Source organism: Pyxicephalus adspersus, chromosome 6 (genome assembly GCF_032062135.1).
Source record: "Pyxicephalus adspersus chromosome 6, UCB_Pads_2.0, whole genome shotgun sequence".
Lineage (NCBI taxonomy): Eukaryota > Metazoa > Chordata > Amphibia > Anura > Pyxicephalidae > Pyxicephalus > Pyxicephalus adspersus.
This window is the reverse complement of record NC_092863.1, coordinates 30,711,902-30,732,404: the sequence shown is the minus strand read 5'-3', so window position 1 is coordinate 30,732,404 and position 20,503 is coordinate 30,711,902. Positions and strand designations below refer to the sequence as shown.

Below are 20,503 nucleotides of genomic sequence, written 5' to 3'. Positions count from 1 at the left end.
GTAGAAGAAAAGAAACAAGAGAGTAGGTAAGTGTGGCCGTAGCCTAGAAAGGGGGCATAATACACACAGGCAGGAGGTGAGGGTGTCCGGAGGGTTCAAAATAAAGCCTAACAGTGCACAGAGGTCAGGGAACCCGCTGATAAAAAGTGAAGCTGGGCTGTGCTGGGTACACTTCTGTAGGACTACAGGTTCCAGCATCAGCAGGCAGAGCCCAGCACAGCTGTACCTATTGGAGAATTCCCATTGGCTGGTTCCCCCCACATGTCCCTCTTCCTGGTATGCTGACATGCTTGTCCTTGTTCATTAACAGAAGTCATCTCTCTCATTAAATGTTTTATCCCAATCACATTATTTTCCCATACTATTCATATATGTCTTCTTTACAACCCTCCCAATATGCAGAACTATTGTCAGTGTAGAGCTATGATCTGATTTGTGTTTATGTTGTACAGGTAACCACCACTGTTATTATGTTTTTATTATTTACTATGTTTTATAAAGAAATTTATATACCCTTGTCGATATCTTTACCTGTGTAGGTAACAGTACATCTGCCTGCTAAGTGATCACTGTCTTGTTGGTAATATAGTGAAATTATTTTTGTTGGAATCATTATAGCGATATATTGGCTTTTAGGATCTGTTATAGTGCTATATTATATTACTACCATTTACAAATCAAGTATTTTTTTTTTTAATTCAAGTGTAAGGCTGTGTACACATGTTTGTTTTTTGGCACTGGACACCCAATGCAATTCTGCTTTATGGAGAGTGGAGGGGGGCAAACGAGCAGCACCCCGCTGTGCTCACCTTCATTGACTTTCATAGTGGTCGTTCACAGTCAGTTGTTCACTGTCCGTTGTTATTGGATCTACCAGGAATGTGACCACTGTACGTATGTAAGATTCTTGCCCAAGATGAGCCTGGCTGCTTGTCTCGGGCGAGAATCATCTGACGTGTGTACATAGCCTAAGTTTGTGGATTTGACTTGGTATTGCAGGCAGTTGCTGTTGCAGGCCTCATAGAGCAGAGCTCATTGTGGGGAAAGAGAATGCAGCACAAGCAGCTATTTAGGTGTGTTGCAGTGCAGTTAGCATTCTGAAGAAGAGTGCAGAGCAACCATTCCCAAATACAGTTTCATAGAACCTTAGGGTTGCTTCTGAGGTTGCTAAGAATTCATTGAACAAGTTCTGCTTCTCCATTAAGCAACAACTGACACCAATGATCCTTTTAGCTATCAGTAAGGAGGGATTTCTTCCCACTGACCACCAATGTAAGGGCTTTTTTTCCACTGATCATCATGCTAAAATACTATAGAGAGTAATAAGTGTCAGGGGATCCATGAAATGGATGTTATTTTAAGGGTTCCTCTGTGTTGGAAAGCTGGAGTAGAATGACAGAGAGGTGAGCTCATCAGCATGCTGTTCTGCTTTTACTGTACAGTGTCAGGATGGGGGAGGAAATCTGTAAAGTTAAACTGCAATATAGAAAAATAAACTTTGGTAGTCATGGCTGTGCTGTGTAGCAGAGCCGTGTAAAGTGCAGAATGGGACATTAAATGAAACAGTACGGAATTTTTTGGAAACATATCTCAGTCATATCTGAGATTATGCTGTGCCCACATGATGCACACTAAATTATTTACATATTCCTAACAAGTAATATCTCTAGCTATAGGCATTGTGCAGAAATTCATCTTCACATTTACAGAAGAACTGAAATCACAGCTTTTTTTTTCAGGATCTTGAAATTAAATCTTTTAGCATATGTTGGAAAATTACCAAAGCCTGATTTTAGAATATTACTTGTGATCTTTGAGGAGCTTAGAAAAAAATATAACTTTACAGTAAAAGCATCTAGAGAGGGCAGGTACAACATTAAAGATATTTTTGTATTATTCGTTTGGATTAGAAGAAGAGACACCAATAGATTTATTTTTGGAGTAATAAAGAGAGAGCTTTGGTAAATTTTATTGTCAGACAGATATGTTATCCCAGGAAAAATATTTGTATGAACGTATGTGGGAGTGCAAACTTCATTGTTAATGTAAAAAATCTGATATTCCATTACTGACCTCCTTATAATCCTAAATGCGTAGCTGGATAATAAAGCTCTCCAAGGCTGGAGAGGATACACTTTGATGAGTGAACCTGGGTGATCCAGCAAACATAGAATGGATTCTTAAGTTGTTTATTGTTTATTAGCAAATGTTTTGAATCCTGGACCACCCAGCTTCACTGATGGAAGTGTATCCTCTTCAGCCTTGGAGAGCTTTAACAAATCAGGACCAATAACCTGAAGCAAGCTGGAAAGCAGCATAAAGTCAGAGTAAGAACTGATCAGTTTACTTGTTTAAGTCAGCATGTAACAAATACATAAGGTGTATGTCTGAGCAAATAAAAAATGTATGCAGTATATCCCTGCCGTGTGTGCACATTTCATTTGTATGTCACTTACTGTAAGTACTTAAAACAGCCATTTAATTTTTTTTTTTTTTTATTGTTAACAAAGACAAATCGGATACAATCCTACATACCAGCAATACAACAACAAGGACAGGGTATAGGGATCAATTTATTATAGATCTATTACACCTGATACATGGATTGGCCTAAAAAAGTATCACCCCCCCCCCATCCCCCTTTCCTGTAGCTATATCATATCTATTAGTACAGACTGAAATGATCAAGTCCACAGTTAAACATAGTGGAAGGCGATAAAACATAGCTGCTTGGAAAATTTAATAAGGGTCACCCTCAAGAACCCTAGAAAGATACAAGGAGGTGTGACGGAAACAATAATATAATCCAGTCCTTATAGTTGTATTACGTGTATTAATAAAACTTTCTCAAGTCTAAAAAAAAAGCAGGGAGGCCTCTGTCCATTCATTTTGAATAGATGCTGTAGTTTTTGCAGGAAGAGAATGATCGTGGGAGGGAAAGGAGGATGCCAGCAATGTAACACAGTCTTTCTACTCAGAGTGGACAACAGGAGCGATACAAACATTACATTTTTTAACAACCCAAAGCAATAGTATCAGTCCTGCTTGTTCTGCTATGATGGACTAATGAACCTCATCCTATGTTTTTGTGATAAGGAGAAGGTGAGATGTTCTGTGGCCCTGCATATAAGAAATGGACAAGGCTAAGGGTTTTAGTGTAGCAGAGTTGGCTTAAACAGATAACTAGGAGCTTTTACTGAACTAGAAGCATGTATGACTGGTAAAGAAAGCAGTTACCAGGAACTAATGTTATATGTGCATCATGCCAATCCAGCACTGGTAGTATTGAAAATCACATGCAGTATAAAGGAATTACAGTATCAACTATTCCATTATTTTAAATGTAAAAACACACAGTATCCACATGGAGTTTATATGTTCTCCCTGTGTTTGCATGGGTTATCCAGGAATTCCATTATCCTAGCAATAAACATTCTTCAACAACCATACCCCTCAAAAACACATGATGCCAGCTTGGTTAGTTCATGGACTGTCAGGTCATGTAGATGCCATTCATTTTTAGTCCTATGGGCGAATAGGGCTGTATAAATGCTATACATAGCAACAACAAAGTAATATCATTACACTTATAATAGTATATGCTTAGTTTTGTAACACCAAATCCTCATAAAAGACCCATTAATATTGCTGCTCTATGAAAACCAATTTGCTGTCCTTTTTTTTTTAGGTCTCTAGGTTGGCTATGGTAACAGAGCCATGGCAAACGAGCAGCTCAGAGATGTTTTGGAACTTGCTTTAATTAACCAACCAGATACTGTAACAACTGACTTGCTTGACAAGATGTTAGAAATCCCTTTCAATGAGCGATATCGTAGACTGGACCTGCAGAGTCTTATTCCCGGAGGAGCACAGGTAAATGTTAGCTCCATGCTTTTTACCGGGACACCTTGAACCTAGAAAGACCTTCCCTCTCCCATACATTTTTAGATTTTTATAGATTGCCGATATAAAGCTGATATGTCTTCCTAACCACTGTTTTTTCTCTACATGGACCCAGGGACCACCTCTGCGCTTTGTAATCACAGCTCTCAATATACTGGAGAAGTATGGGAGGAACCTTCTTTCACCACATAGACCTAAGTTCTGGAGAAGTGTCAAGTTCAATAATCCTGTATTCAAGACAACAGTAGATGCTGTTGAGGTGATGCTTCTTATGTTATTTTCTCCTGTAACTTTATGCCCCTTATATACTTTAGTAGTGTTTACTTTCCATGCTCTCATGTGCCATAATAACAAAGCAAATAATACTGTAATTTGTTCCTTGTGAACAGGCTATGCCTTCTTTTGACAATACAGTATTGTCTTGCGAACATTATTTTATTTTTATGTAAATTGAAGAACATTTTTTTATCTGTTGTCTCCAGTTAGTTTTAGGGTAAGTAGTGTTACTCAAAATATGAATGAGCAATGGGTTCCATGGTTTACATCTGGTGGCTGTGTGTCTGTGATTGAGACCTGGAATTAAGTATTTACTTTTGAATTATTCACCACTATCACTAAATTCCAGATTCCTAAGACACGCTCGCTTTTTAGCAATCCGGATATTTCTATCTAGAAAAACTCACTATGTTTAATTCAGTATATCCTCTTGTTGGTCTGGCTAGTCCTTGCTCAGTCATGGTGAACCCTGATCTTGAATGTCCTTATGCCCCCAACCAAATTGGATCATAATCAAATGACAAGCTTACATACACACTCAAAAATAACCTTACTTATTATTGCACAAAAGCACAATATGATAACCTTTTTTTGTAAAATATAAAAGCATGGTGATACCGAACGTGTTTTCATGCATGTATGTACCTGTTGAATGTCTATGTAGGCACAAATTTGTGCATTTGCTTGGGGAGGAAACTTTTTAAACTCCAAGCTTTGCTATTAGAAGAGAGCTTAATAGCCTCCCTATATGATAGAATTGTACAGCTGACAGCTTCTCTTTAAAAAGACATCAATGCTAATGTAAGCTATTGCTATCACACAATACTTTCCTTCACTACTCTAAATATAGGGAGATGAAAGGGAGCCGTAGCTTTATATGAAGGGAGGCTTGTGGGCCCAGAATTGTACACCTTTACTAGATGGTGCTCCAAGTTACTTGCAAATATATGCACTTCATACTTGGAAATAGCCATAACTGCTGTTCTTTATCTCTGTTAATAATATGCTGCTGATGAGGCCTAGGCTAAATATGCGCAACTAATGGCTTTTAGGGTGATCTTCAGTGATGTTGATTATGAGATGTGGGAAAGGGCAACCAGAATTGCCTGCCAAATTTAGATTGCCAAACTTAAAATCTCATGTGAGTACCTTCGGCTCTAATCACTTAGGGTGTACACTTGTACAGGCACTTGTAGATGTTCTCTTTCAATCATTGAAATAATGTTTAAAGAGATGGTATGTTTAAAGTAATTAATAGGCCATTGTAAAACTGGGGTGAATAAAAAGTAAGGGAGGAGACACTAGGCTAAACCTAGAACTGTTGTGGGATGTGGAAATTTTATCTTAGTGCACCCCAAGATTTGGAGCACCTGAGACAAACCTTAAGTATATAAGGTACTTATAGACACTTTGTATATTACTCATAATTACAGAGACAGGGATAGCCTAAATTGTCTATAATTCTGCTCTGTGTATAGATTTATCTTTTCTTTTTTCTTTAGTATCTCTTATTATTATTAACCCAGTTTAATGACTTCTAGGGTGGACGTCATGTGCTATCATTATATGGATACACACATTCTCTTCCGGATGGTCTCAGCTTTCCAGATTCCGTTCTAGAGCCAAACACAGCTGATGTTGCTGCAGTAACTGCTGATGTCATTATCCTCCATCGGGAGCTTAATCTTTTGATCTCAGTGAGTGTTGCTTTGGTAAAATATGCTACCTCTTTTTATGTTTAGAACTTAGCTTATTTTGTTATGGGTTTCCTTTACAGAATTCTCACCCCCACCAGAATGAAGCTGCTCGAGAACTGTTGGGAGCAAAATTGCCGCAGGTAAGATGACATGATTGTGTAGACAATGAAGATTTGCTATAAATAGGCCTATTGTAAAAGAAATAAATAAACTCTGTCTGTCTGGTATAGAGTTCAGCAGCCTCCAGTTTGCCACCATTAGGTAAGTCACAGGTTTTTTTTTAGTAATGCTAAAGCTTGTTATTCCTGTCACCCACACATTCCTTTTGGCCTGTTACTATGATGGGCTATCCAACTGGCAAATAGTATTGTGTGGGAGGAGCAGGCAAGTGTTGAAACTATCATATTGGCCCAGCATTTAAAGTAATAGAAAATACTTGGAGGTTGCTGCATCTCTAGGTGGTTTCACGTCATATCTAACAGTAGTTGGTTGTTCTTTTTGGATGACATATGTACTTTAAAGTCTCTTGTCAACCATACATTTTTGTTCTGTTCCATTAGCCATCGTTTGTTGCAGATTCTGTTCCTATCTCTCAGCCTCAAACTTCAGGTAATCATGTAGTTTATTTGTAGTAAAAATAACTTTTAACAATGGAAAAGTAAAGTTAAATTAAGCAATATGCCTTTCACTTGTCAAACAGTCATTTGTTGTTTTGTGTTATTGTCTCAAAAGTCATGTCAACTAGTTGTGGCCTTTGTGGTGTGAAGAATGCCTCTATTTGGTGCACTTTATGCAAAGAGACCCTCTGCGTGGCATGTGATCAACAAGTGCACTGTCACCCCAATCGATCACATCACCAGCGTTCACCTTATGGCATTTCCACTACTCAAAGGTACTTGCCATTTCTTTATTTTGTTTTTTGTAGAACCTTCTAGCACAGCTAATGTTTTCTTTTCCTTTAAGGCTTAAGGAAGAAGAATTCCTTCCCTACCTTTCCTCTCGCCCTCCTTGGCAATGTATGACCTGCAATATTGTGAATAGAGGTGGTTCGGTGCTGTGTATCACTTGTCAACGTCCTCGAGGCTGTAACAACAATATGCCCAGCATGGTACAAGATGCTTCTTTGCAGAAGGACACATGGGAGTGTCAGGCATGTACCCTACAGAACCCTTCCTCTGCAGTGCTATGTGCAGTTTGTGACCGGCCTCGACTAGCTCGAAAACCATCAAGAGAAAATCATGAGTACGCTGCATCATCTTCTAAAACATTCACAGATACTAGAGACCGCTTTGGAACTAGTCTCCTACCTTCGAAGACTAACCTATTGTTGACAGAGGAAGAACTACAACAGTCATTTGGGAATTTGGATATAACTAACAAAAAATCAAGGATCTTACCTGGAGGAGATATTTTAGATAAAGCTTACACACCTGAAAAATCCATTGTTGACCCAGTCCTTTCTCTGAGAAGCAGTTTAACCAATGTTCCTGAATCCTTAAAAGGAAACACTGAGCCAAAAATTAAAGTGGGAAAACTAGAGGTAAAATATAGTGCTGCTTGCGTCCAATATATGTACTATGATATTCTGCTCATCTTCTATATGTAACCATTGTTATATGATCTGCAGGGCTGGGAGTGCTCCCACTGCACTTTTTACAATAAACACGACGGACGTGTTTGTGAGATGTGCGACCGGACAAGTGAAGGGGCAAGTCCTGCCAGAGAGAAAAAGATGACAGATACAGAGATGCAATCACTAAACCAGGAGGGAATGAGACAAAATCAGTTAAAAGAAGATGGTGCTAAATTAGTGGCCTTAATTAGGGTAATGGAATTTTATCATCTTTTTTCACTGTGCATATTAGTAGACTTTTGTATGACAACTCTGTAAACTCAGAGAAAGGACTGTTTTGGTAAATAGCGCCTTGCTAATATATGTGTGTGTATGTATATATATATATATATATATATATATATATATATATATATACACAGTATTTTATTTAGGCATCTATCTCTAACTAACTTTTGGAGGAGAAAGGAAGTATTGTTAGATTGTGAGTCTGTGTTGGTAGCCTTTGAGCTAATATTAGCAGTTTGATATCAGTTTGAGACACTTTTTTTATTATTCAGAATGTATTCTTGGGTGCATTTGAACTGCAGTTTCTTCTGACCTGCACTTTATGTTCTGTAATCGGGTTTGCATTCCCATGGACTTGTAAAAAAATTCAAAACCCACTTGAGTTGAAAAATGGCTAACAACTCCAGACCTCCAGGGTTGCAGTAAAGGTAAAACATGTAATTTGGTGAAAGGTGTTTATTTGCTGCTCTGACTATTATGTGTGAACCTAAATGAATAAACTCCTTCTGTATAAGTGTTAGCTAGAGCTGTATTTTTCATTCCACTCTTATTATTATCCAAAGTAGGCTGTAGATATTTGTGCAGGTTTAGATGAGGTTTAAATATTCATATTTAGATGAAGTTTTTTTTCAGCATGTGTAGTATATCCAGTTTCCTTATCTGGTTTACCTTTATTTTTTTTCTGCTACTAACAGGATGGGGAGGCACATGGTGTTGCCCCTGAAGAAGTGTACAGCGCACTCAGATATTCTGGAACTGAGGTGCCGTTATGGTGGCTGCAGACAGAACTTCCCTATGTACTGGAGAGAGTAATTGATGTCGCACAGAAAAGAGAATCTGACCTGGGGGCTTTTACAGCAGAAGAGGCTCGTACTGCATGGGTAGCAAGTGGAGGCGACATGGAAGATGCTGTGAATGTTTGCATTATACAGAGGAGGAGTAAGGTATATACAACATAAATAGTGAAACAGTGCAAACTCAAAAAAGGGAAAACAGTGGAAGGGGGCATGAGAGTCCACCTAAGGCCGAGTCCTGTGTTGATGTCAAGAATTTTTTTGATAAAGTTTATATTTGTTTCTCTTTTTTTATCATTATCTATTATCAAAGAAAACATCTATTAATCCGCACATCATGTTAAAAATTTTTATATACATTAAAAAATTTTATATGCACCTATTACCTACTCAAGGTCTGTGCTAGACCTTACAGCTTTCTAATTAACCCTTTGCCTGAACAAATGCTTTTGTCTGTCTACAGCTTATTAAGCACTAGGACAAAATGCAGCACAGTTGGAGGTGGTTTCATTTACATGTGATTGTTAAGCGGTAACTGCATCACTTTTCAAGGGACTTATTTACACATGTAATGAAGCTACCTAAAACTGAAGAATAATCTGTCAATAAGTTGCCTTCCTTGTCTCCTTTTTTCCCCCCATATAAAATAAATTCAGTTTCCATTGCATACCCTTATGTTAGAAACAGTGATACTGTCACTTTGTTTCTGTAAGCCTCAGCTGAATATAGGCTGATTTGAGGGTTTCAGCAGGGTGCTGTATATTACTTTTTGAAACATCAGATGGCCCTAGGTAATACCAACCTATAATATCAAGCCTCCATGTTTAAAACGACTGAAATTCAATGAATGAAAAGTGCGGGCAAGGTCCAGTAAGGCTGTCCATTAGCTAGGAAATAATCAAGACTTAGCCTGACTTGTGGCAGCACACAGTAAAATACTGACTGAGTAAGCATGTTTTAGTACAGAAAAACCTATACCTTTGTGCAGGACTAAAGGCAAGCCTAGTTCAAGTTTGAAGGCTTTTGGGTACTTGTAAGTTGTATATAGATGTTGTTATCTATCAAGCAACTTTTATTTAGTACTACAAACTGAGGTCTTTCTTTTTGGTATGACATTAGGTGGAAGAACTGTTGAGTCTGGGGTTCCAAGATCGGGATACAGTGGTTGCTGCCCTTTTTGAAACTGCTGGCGATGTTGGAAGTGCACTAAGTATGTTGCAAAAACCACTTTTAGATCCCTTTCTACAGCGTGTGTGGGAAGACTCCGAAGTTCCCTTGGAGCTGGATTCAAAAGATAGGCAGGTATGTCTGTTGTATTACTTAAACCTATTTGTCACCCATACTTGGTTGCTGATGACATTACTGTGAGATAAGGCTGCCATGGTCTTATGTTATTGACAGTGATAGCCTGCAGTCTTTCAGCTATTCCTTTTAAAATGCATCCCTCTAAACAGTTCTGTTGTTACGGTTTGTATTCCCATAGGCAAATTTACGAAGATTACTTGCTGAACATTCTCTACCGAGCTGGGGCCGTGCTGAGCTGGCACTGTCACTTCTTCAGGAAAGTGAAGGTCGCTTTAGCGTGCAAGATGTTGTTGAAGCAGTAAGAGAGTCTCAGGATCGTGATTTTATTAAAAGAATGCTAACGCAGGAGTGTGCAGTTTGTGGATGGGAGCTTCCCCGCAACAAGGTGAATTTTTAATTTATTGAATTTAGCCCTCGGCTTAGCTGACTCTAACTTCTTTAGTATGGACAACTTAAGTCAGAGAATATTAGAATGAACAGAAAACATTTTCCCCTTGGAAAATGCAGTGGACAGCTAAATAAACTATTGCAGAATGCAATGCTTTTCATGTACACATATTGTATACTAGGATACATAGCAACATGATGATATGAAAACATCAGGTAATAAAGAAGCACACAGACCTCTACAGAGATTACAGGCCTTGCTTAGCAAATTATCTAAAGTAAGAATGGATAGAGTTGACCCTAGCTTGAACCACTGCAGTATATAAAGGAAAGAAGGATAGAACCTGTTTAGTTGCTATGACAAGTACAGTTCAGGGGGATATTTGACTCTTCTACTTTGTTCCATAGATGCGTTCTCTCACCTCATGTGAGTGTTGTATCTGCCCTGAATGCTTTTGGATGCACTTTACAGTTGCAGTAAAGGAGAAACACATAAGAGACATGGTGTGTCCAGCATGTGAGGAGCCTGAAATTAGTGATGAGGGTGAACTCTTGCATTATTTCTCTACACTGGATATTCTGGTGAGTTTAAGCAAAGAGCTGATCTCAACTGACAACAATTAAAACCACTGAGCATTTTTACTTGAAACTAGTATATGATACATAAAACAAAAGTGCTAAAAAAATGTTTTTTACCCCATTGAAGAAAAAGCTCCTTCTGCACATGACCGAGGTCGGGCATGCACAGAAGTAGCAGCCAGAAGCCTCCTGGGATCCATGACGTATGTATCAGGGGAAGTTCTGCTCTGCAGGGAGGGTCTTTACTCTTTTTATTTTTTTTAACCTCCCTAGTGGTCTAATTCTGTCCATATTTCCATGCACATGCAAAAACTGATACAATTGTTTGCATGGACATTTATTTTACATTGTAGGCCTATATTTCTTAGGCATAACTCACTGAAATATGTCCAATAGTTATTAAATTTATTAAACTTATTAATATGAATATGTCTATTAGTTAATAAATTTATTACATTTATTAATAAACTTAAAAAAAAAAAAAAAAAAAGGGCCTTGCTTTTGGGCATGCCATTTTTGGGCATGCTATTTTTCTTCATAGGCAGGCTCTACAGGCCTTATGTGCCAGCAGGCACTGACGACTATATTTGTACTGGTTACCCCCTTGTTATACCATTATGGTTTCCTTTTATCCCCATTGGTTTAATCACCATATTGTGGTCCAACATCAATAATACCAGATACATTTTGATTAGGTGTGTTTGTCAGCAGCATATGAGAGTGAGCAATTGGGAAGGTGTGTTTCATGTGACTTTTGACTGTGTAATATTTTTGCATAATGTGCAAGGATTCTATTCACCCAATAAAAGGAAGGCCTTTACGTATTAAATGACTCAGCGTGCTCATATTGTATGCCTACAGGAGACAAGGTTTTCGACCTCTTCCCGTCCGAAATTTTTTCAAAAAACTTATCCACAAGCTTACCACTCTACCTTTCAGAAAAAGAAAAGGGGAGTTTTTATATTTTTTCACTGAAACTCCCCCTTTTCTTGTGATAGGGAAATTCGGGACCCGATGGGTTATTTAATACTGCTAGGTCACATATTTGATACATATTTTGATCACAGTGGTCAACTATTATCCTCGGAACCATCACCAACCTAAATTTTTTAGACATCTGTTGACGGTGAGGTGCCAATATATTAAAGTTACTGTACTTCTGATGGGGGGTTCTAATCTGGTTATTAACGCCAAATTAGACAAGTCCTCTTTCCCTACTCGCCCCTCCTCAGAGGTTCCACCTTTTTCGAAGGAATTTGCTAATTTGTTGGCTGACCATCATCTGACCGATGTGTGGCGAGAATTACATCCATCTATGAAGGACTTTACATATTATTCCTCATCCCATCAGTGTTTCACTAGGATAGATCATAAAATATTTTTGTGCATCCTATTTTTCTGCCTCAGGTTCGTACTGGTTGGATTTTATCCACCCCCTGGTCAGATCACTCTCCAAATATGATCGCCTGTTCTTCTTTAGTGCCACAAGCTTCTGATTTTTATTGGCGTTTGAATGAAGCTGTGATCCTCGCCAGACAGTAAACAAAATGGAAGGCCTCATTTCTGAATTTTTCACCACCAATTTGGGAACAGTTACATACCCAATTACGTTATGGGATACCCATAAGGTGACCATTAGAGGCCACTTTATCCAATTGGCATCTAGGCAAAAGAAATTGAACTTAAACAAATAGCGAATATAACATCCCAGCTGGAGAAGCTGGAGCATAGTTGAAAGGCCACACAATGTAAGAAGCTGTATCGCCAAATTTAAAAGGTCCGAATGGAACTGAACATTTTATTAGACAGTAGAGTTGAGCGGCAGATCAGGTGGTCAAAGCAGAAGTATTACGCGAAGGCCAATAAACCTAGCAGTATGTTAATGCAAAATTGGGCAACGCACATTCGCCTGAATTTTCTGCAGTCAGAATGCGCCTGCCTAATCATACGGTTTCGTCCAACGCAAATAATATAGTGCAACGATTTAAAGAAGTGCTCTCTAAGCTTCACTGAATGCTAAGCTTCACAGAAATGCTTAAACCTAATAAATCGCCAGGTCCTGACAGATTTTCTGCTTCTAATAACAAAACATTTCAGGAGCAGTTGGACCCCCATTTAGTGCAATTCTTCAACCACCTGCAGCAAAACCCCACTGAGAATTATTCATCTTTGTTGGCCCATATTACCATGCTTCCAAAACCGGGTAAAGATGTCTTTCAGGTACATCACTACCATCCGATTTCTTTATTGAATATAGATATTAAAATCTTAGCAAAAATCCTTGCTAACAGATTGAATAAATTCTTGGATTTATTATTACATAATGACCAGGTGGGCTTTGTCCCTGGTAGACAAGCCCCTGATTGTACACGGAAAATTATTGAACATAAAAAAAGAAGATCATTTTTACCTTATATAAAAGGGTTGTCTACCCTTTTATGTAAGAAAATAAATTTAGTTTAGGTCTGCTTTAGGAATGGGCACAGGAAAAATGCAGGGGTTTACCTTCCCAGTTGAGACACAGCAATAAACGATTGACAGAAGATCTAACTTTTCCCATTTTGTCTAAAACAAACAAAAAGCCCCATTTGCTTAACATAAAACTTACTGTAACTGTACTGACATACTGTAGAGGAAGTGTACAGATGTTTTATATATGTATTTGTGTTATTTAATCCCATCTTTGGATCTTTACATTTATTTAACACAAATAAAGATGCAGCATTTCTAGATTTTGGTTGAGTGAAATATGTGTGGTGTGTTTGAATATTATTTCTGTGGAGAAATACTGTGATTTTGTCTTTCGTGGTTCATCTTAGTTACGGGATACTCTGGATGTGGATGCATACAACTTATTCCATAAAAAGCTAACAGAACGGACTCTTATGAAAGATCCAAAGTTCCTCTGGTGCACACATGTGAGTATTTACTAAATAACTGGTGGTATTTAACAAACTAACATTAGTGGTTCAGTATTAGTTATGCTAAATCCAAGTTTACACAAATACTGCTTAAGACATGAGCATGGTATTAGAATACAGTATTTCACTGTTTCTCGGTTTATTTGTCTCGATATCCAGGTAGTATGTAGCATTAAAACATTGTTTTGGTTTTTTTTTTAGTGTTCTTTTGGATTTATTTATGAACGAGATCAACTAGATGTCAAATGTCCTCAGTGTAAATGCAGTTTTTGCAGGAACTGCAAGAGACTAGTAAGTGTTCTGAATGCATTCATGTAACGCCCTTGGCCTCCAACTTCTTTACTTTGTATTCATTTTTTTGGATCTAAGAATTGTTCCAGGCCCCAGTATCTTTGCACTGTTTAAAAAGTCAACTCCAGTCAGTCATAAAAAGCACCTTTAATGTATTTATATACTTTCTTGCAGGGGATGTAAACCACAGGATTAGATGAAGGGTTAAAACAGATTTTCATTCCTATTCCTTTAGATGATCCAGTGGGTAGATGTCCATGTACTTACTACCTGTCAGAAATAGAAAAAATCTCTCCAACAGTAATATGTTTTTAGTAGATTAAGGAAGAATAGAAAACACTACCAATGGTATTTCAGTCAATCCTTGCTTGTCCAAGTGACTAGTTCCCTCCCTGTATTTTCTTTATGTCCCAAGGACAGGAATTACTAAGAGAATATCCCCAGTTACAAACAGAGATAAATACCTTCTGAAATTTTACTCCCACCCCTTCCAATCCAACAAAAGGTTTGGGTAGAATTAGGCTTTCTGTGTGAACATTACAGCAGATAGTAAATATTTAAATAAATGCATTTTCATAAAGTAAGTGTACACATTTATTTTAATTTCTGAGCACAAAAACTTGATTTTTATGAATGATATAAATCATGTTTACATACAAAAGCCTCCATATTTAGACAATAGTTGTTTATCCCAGAATGGAGATAAAATCCTCTAAGAACCTTTCATCTGCAGTTGTGCCTACAACTTGCTTTGTTTATTTTTTTTACTGTCTTTTTCTGACCTCACTTCAATTCACTTATTCCCACTTATTTTCTATGTAACTATATGTAAATAGTGGGAGGAGCAGCACCGAGCTCTGAGTTGTGAAGAGTTCCAGAACTGGAAGAGAGAAAACGATGCTGAATATCAGGCACAAGGCCTGGCTGTGTACCTGCAGGAAAATGGGATCAGTGAGTACCAAATAAATTTGGCCCCCATGCGTAAGATGGCTGGAATCTTTAAAGCTCTAAATATTGTCTATGTATTTTTTTTCAGCATGCCCACACTGCAAATTTTCTTATGCCCTTGCACGAGGTGGTTGTATGCACTTTATTTGTTCTCAGTGTCGGCATCAGTTCTGCAGTGGATGTTACAATACCTTTCACCTCAAGAATGTAAGTCATTTATTTTAAAGTACCTGTAAAACATTATGTAAAACATATTGTTTTACAGTAACCTTTTTTTTTTTTTTTTTACCAATAAACAGCTAACTTGATAGTAGGCCTAGACTTCATAATATTCCTATAGGTAGGTAGGGTAAACGCAGCCTAAAACAGTTTAGAATGTGTAGGCATGTGTACCAGCAGGTCTCATATCAGCTGCCAATTTTGTTTTTTGGACAGATGAGTGGTACAATCCTTTATATTGGTTTTTTTTTTTTATGATGACTCAGTGACTCAAACTCTTTGCAGCACTAGGGTCCTAGGTTTAAATTTGGACCAGGTAATTTTCTGCATGAAGTTTGTATGTTTTCCCCTTGTCTTCTTCCCAAGAAAATAGACTGTGGTAATAATATTTCAGCATATAATAGACATTGAATTGTGCGCCACACTGAGGGACACGTTAGTTACATGATTTAGGTATTTCCATGGCTTTATCTTGTCTCACAGAAATGTACATTCCAATCCTGCACTGTGAGAATGTCTCTTCATGCCCATCATCCTAGAGATTGCTTATTCTATCTTCGAGACTGGGAGGTGGCTCGTTTACAGAGGCTGCTTACGGTGAGAACATATAATATTTTACTGTCTTTTAACACTTGTCTTTAAAATTTCTATCGGCATATTATGTCTGTAAGGGTTCTATGTCTGCAACTAAAAAAATAAAATGTGTGAAAAAATAAATTAATAAAACATAAAAAATATTTCAAATGTTTCCTTTAAGTTAGATTTTCATGAATAGTTTGATGGAAATCCCTCAGAAATAGTGCTCTAAGAGTAAAACTGACCATGAACACTAGTGTGGGATACGTTCTAAAATGAGAATAGAAGTTTCAGTTTAGCTAACCAGTCATGATGTACTGCCATTGCTAAATTATAGAGCAGAAAGATTTCTCACTGTAAAGCTACGTACACACGGCAGATTTTTATCGCCCAATAATCGGCATCGGCCAAATATCGGGCGAAAATCCGTGTGTACAGTCGGTGTCGTCCATCGTCCGAACGACCGTCCTGCCGGATCCACGGACGATGGACGACAACCGATCCTAATGAAAGGGAATGGGGAGAGCCCGCAGCAGGGTGCCGCTCCGTCGCTCTCCCCCTCCCCTCTCCATAGAGCATGAACGGTGCTGTATGTACAGCACCGTTCATGCATCGTGCAGTCCCTTGTCGTTGGAAAGGATCGTGAAAGATCCTTTCCAACGACAAAAATTGCAAGTGTGTACGCAGCTTAAGTGAAATTGTAAGTAACATATTTTACAGTCAGAAAGAAAGCATGACCCATATAAACCGTTGATCGTTCAGATCACCTGGGATACTAGGCATGTCAGAACAATAATTTTGCTTTCCTAATGCCTTTTGCAATCTGGTATTTTAAGCTGCTAGAACACATGTATTCAAAGGTCTGGTCAGGCTGGTAACAGAAGACTGAGCCTGATGGATAATTGTATAAAAAAGGATAAGGTAAAATAATATTTTGTATGAGCATTATTAATAGTTTCTAAAGGGTGACTACCTGCTACTACAAATCTATTTTACCTGAATATTACAGCTTTACTTTGACTACTTAGAATAAATATTCATGATCGACCATATGACTTTTCTTTCTTGTTTTAAGATGTCTAATGTGCAGTTTAACACTGACCCTCCGACTGGAACACAGGCAGGACCTGGAGGTGAGAAATGTAGAAGTATAATAAATTTGTTTTAAAATGCATTAGAACACCTGTTGTGAAAGAATACAGATCTCTGTTTATGAAAATGCTAGTTTTCTGACCATTGTGCTGTTCCATTCTAATCAGTTTAGTATTCTGAGTTACTAAAATGGAATGAGCATGAAGGTTAAATATTCTGATTTTACATACATCATGTTTTCCCTCAGCCAGCACTTCATTAAATATGAAAGCCAGGGACAGCCATTTTTTCAAAAGTGGGACTGAAGTGGCAGCTACATATATTTTCCAGTGCTGTGATTTAATGTTCCTTCTTGTAGGCGGCTGTCGAGTGATGGAGCAAAAGGAAACCCTGGATGGAATGAGGGATGAGGCATGTGGAAAGCATACAGCAGTGGGCTATGCTGGTTTGTGTGAGTGAGTATCATGTTATATTTTTAAAGCCTATTTATAAAACCGTAAAAACTGAAAAATATTCTCCGCTTCTGCAGTATGATTTAGGGTGGAGTAGAGTGGGTTACTTAAAGTCAGTGGATAGTGGGAGCGGAGCACAAAGTGAACATTTGCATTTTACTTTGGAAAGGCTTTACTTCCCTTTCTCCACTACAATGCAACCCAGGATATTGTTTAAATACCAAAATCCGATGACCAAAGCTAGTTACAAGTTCATCAGTGGGTCAATGAATAGGTTGATGGGTTACAAATAAAGGTAATGTGGCAAATATAGGTGGTTTTTGAAAATTCTTTTTTTTTAAGAATATCTCCAGCTATATATGTGCAAATGTAAAGTGATACATAATGTCATATTGTTTCCCCTAGATCCCATTATAAGGAGTATCTGGTCAGTCGAATTAATGCTCATACTCTGGACCCCTGTGTACTCTATGACTTAGAAGAGGCTATTACTGTGTGTAAACGCTATTTGCCAGGATGCCCTCCGAAAGAAGACAGTGAAGATGATGTCACTTACAAAAATCACCTTATACATGTACGTTGTCTTTTCATTTTTTTTTATTTAGTCTGTTGTTAACATGCTAATATGTACTTTCTAATACCTCTTTTCACTGGGATTCTCCCCATTAGGTACTGATGACAGAAGTCCCACTGAATCTGCATGTACAAAGAAGTCAACACCCTTAGCTGTCTTCTTTCTGCTTACCATATGTAAAATCACAGAAGCTTTAAGGTTCTCATATAAAATAAAATGATCTATATTGTTACTTTGGCATTCATTTGATATTTATTTGACTTTCTATATAAATCTGGGGACGGACCCAAGATCCCACTATCAAATATAGTCACTGAACCTAATTTACTGATATATATGTTCTTGGCTTACAGTCCTTTAAAATGCCACTCCTAAACATACCAGTCTTTAAGTAGTTTTAGAAAATGGACATGTCATTTAAATCAAGCTATATGAAATTACTTCAGACTCAGTGACTAAAGCTCAAAATCTTTATAATAGCTTTTATTTCCATACACCCAAATGCATTAGGAACACTGCACATTCTATTACAAATCAAAACATGAAAATTGTTTAACATTTGTGTTATTCCTATACAAAAAAACAAAGTAAGTAATTATGAAAATCTTTACAAACTCAAACATTCACTGTATAAAGTAAAACAATGTTTTAAATTTTGCTTTCATTTGATTTACTGAACTAACGTTTAGTTGTACCACCACTGTTTTTGAGAACTGCTGCGACTTCTGGCATCTGTGAACAGGTATCCCAGCCCAGGATGATTGTACTACATTCCATGATTCTTCTGCATTTCTTGTTTTGCCTGAGAAACAGCATTTATGATGTCATCCCACATTTTTTCTATTGGATTGTCAGTGCTGTGCCTTTGACCCTGTTGTTTTTATTGATACTAATAGAAAAATATCTAGTAACCCTATATACAGATGCTGGATCATCATCACCGAAACTTTCAGCATTCAGTAGGAATGAACAGACACTATACAGACAGAGCTCTTAATTCTATGGAGAGAGGAAAACAAGTTGGAAATACCCTGCTACATCCTAAGTATAGGAAACAGCATTGATGGTTACCTGTCGGTTGTTCAGTGGTCAAGTGATCTGTGACAAGGCCCTAAGGTTTCAATACTTGTATGGTATACATAGTTGGTCCAGAGGAAGGCAAAAAAAACCCTGGTACAATTTGCTTCAACTGGGGAAAAAAAAAGCCTTCTTGATTCCATTAGGCAATCAGGTGTTGACTGGATCAATGGTCACTGTATATTTACTTTAAAGCCCAGGTATATTCTGTGCATCTAGAAAAACATCCATCTTTTTCTTAAAGCAATCTATAGTGGTTGCTGAAACTACTTCCTGAGGGAGCCGATTCCACATTTTCACAGAACTTACATTGAAATTCCCCCTAGACAGTATGATGCATGCATGTTGTTAGCCCCCAAGTGCACATCTATATTAAATTTAATTTGCCACTTGGCAGCCCAATCAGGTCTGCTTGTAGATTTTAGACATCCTGTATGGACCTATTTTCATTACATAGTTTGGTGTCATCTGCAAACACAGAGATGGTACTTTTAATCTCAAACTCTATATCATTAATAAAGATGTTAAACAGTAAAGGTCCCAACACTGAACCCTGGGGTACACCACTAATAACCTTAAAACCATCCAGAGTATGAATCATTAATCACTACTCTCTGGATGTGGTCTTTAAGCCAGTTCTCTATTCATTTGCAGATTGACTTTTCTAAACCTATTGACCCTAACTTGCATATTTACCGTCTGTGTGGTACTGTGTAAAATGCTTTAGCAAAGTCCAAGTATACTATATCAACTGCCATTCCACTGTCTACCTGTTTATTTACTTCCTCATATAAAGAGAGTAAATTTGTTTGACAACTTCGGTCTTTCTTGAAGCCATGCTAACTATCACTTCTAATATTATTTTTTAGCAGAAACTCCTCTATGTGGTTCTTTATCCAACTCTCTGGGGCCTTTTCAACAATGAATGTTAAACTAATCAGTCTGTAGTTACCTGCTAATGACTTTGCCCCCTTTTTTGAAGTTAGGAGCCACATTGGCCTTACGCCAATCCATCGGTACCATACCAGTAACTAAAGAGTCTCTAAAAATTTGAAATAATGGCTTTGAAATAACTGAGCTCAGCTCCTTGAGGACACGTGGATGTAATCCATCACTTCCTAGTGCTTTGTCAACCTTAATTTTGCCCAACTGCTTCTCATTCATATCAATTTTGAGCCATTGTGAACCGTTTAAGGCAGTGACATTGCTATTATGAATTTGGACGGGAGTTCTGCCATTTTCCTTTGTGTACACAGCTAAACAAAAAGTGTTTAGTTAATCCTCCTTTTCCTTATCCCTAGTTACCAACCAAGAGACATCCTTTAAGGCAGTGGTCGCCATTTCAGTCCCGCGGACCACTAAAATTACCAGCTCCTGACCGCGCATGCTTGGGGAGCCGGGTGTCAATCAAAGGGGGAGAAACCCTCCCATAGTGACATCATCATGACATAACCCCGCCTACTTTCCCATTGCAGATCTCCCATCAGATCTGAGCCTGCGATGGGACAGTAGGCGGGTTGTGTCCAGGGACACAGCCTGCCCACTTCCCTG

The 20,503-nt window shown here is 38.0% G+C and overlaps 1 protein-coding gene across 2 annotated transcripts; it reads left to right on the top strand.

Annotated features, from left to right (window-relative positions):
* RNF31 (ring finger protein 31) lies at positions 1–18,108 on the top strand. Of its 2 annotated transcripts, none has more exons than XM_072415069.1 (22): positions 1–26; positions 3,689–3,873; positions 4,019–4,162; positions 5,721–5,876; positions 5,957–6,016; positions 6,437–6,485; positions 6,609–6,768; positions 6,840–7,416; positions 7,504–7,701; positions 8,433–8,681; positions 9,651–9,833; positions 10,015–10,221; positions 10,632–10,805; positions 13,622–13,720; positions 13,925–14,014; positions 14,851–14,965; positions 15,051–15,169; positions 15,665–15,778; positions 16,833–16,890; positions 17,208–17,304; positions 17,707–17,875; positions 17,971–18,108. In XM_072415069.1, exons 2-22 carry the CDS (start codon positions 3,718–3,720, stop codon positions 18,025–18,027), a joined length of 3,231 nt encoding a protein of 1,076 aa, XP_072271170.1. In that variant the 5' UTR covers positions 1–26; positions 3,689–3,717; the 3' UTR covers positions 18,028–18,108. The 2 variants fall into 2 exon arrangements, with proteins under 2 accessions (XP_072271170.1, XP_072271169.1); XM_072415068.1 differs by lacking the exon at positions 1–26 and adding an exon at positions 122–276.
* The last annotated feature ends 2,395 nt before the right edge of the window (positions 18,109–20,503 follow it).

Bases quoted from the DNA above. Each gene is read 5' to 3' on its own strand.
- RNF31 (XM_072415069.1), top strand. From the start codon at position 3,718: ATGGCAAACGAGCAGCTCAGAGATGTTTTGGAACTTGCTTTAATTAAC. The intron at 8,682-9,650 runs GTATATACAACA...GTATGACATTAG, and splicing joins TTATACAGAGGAGGAGTAAG to GTGGAAGAACTGTTGAGTCT. The intron at 9,834-10,014 runs GTATGTCTGTTG...GTATTCCCATAG, and splicing joins TGGATTCAAAAGATAGGCAG to GCAAATTTACGAAGATTACT.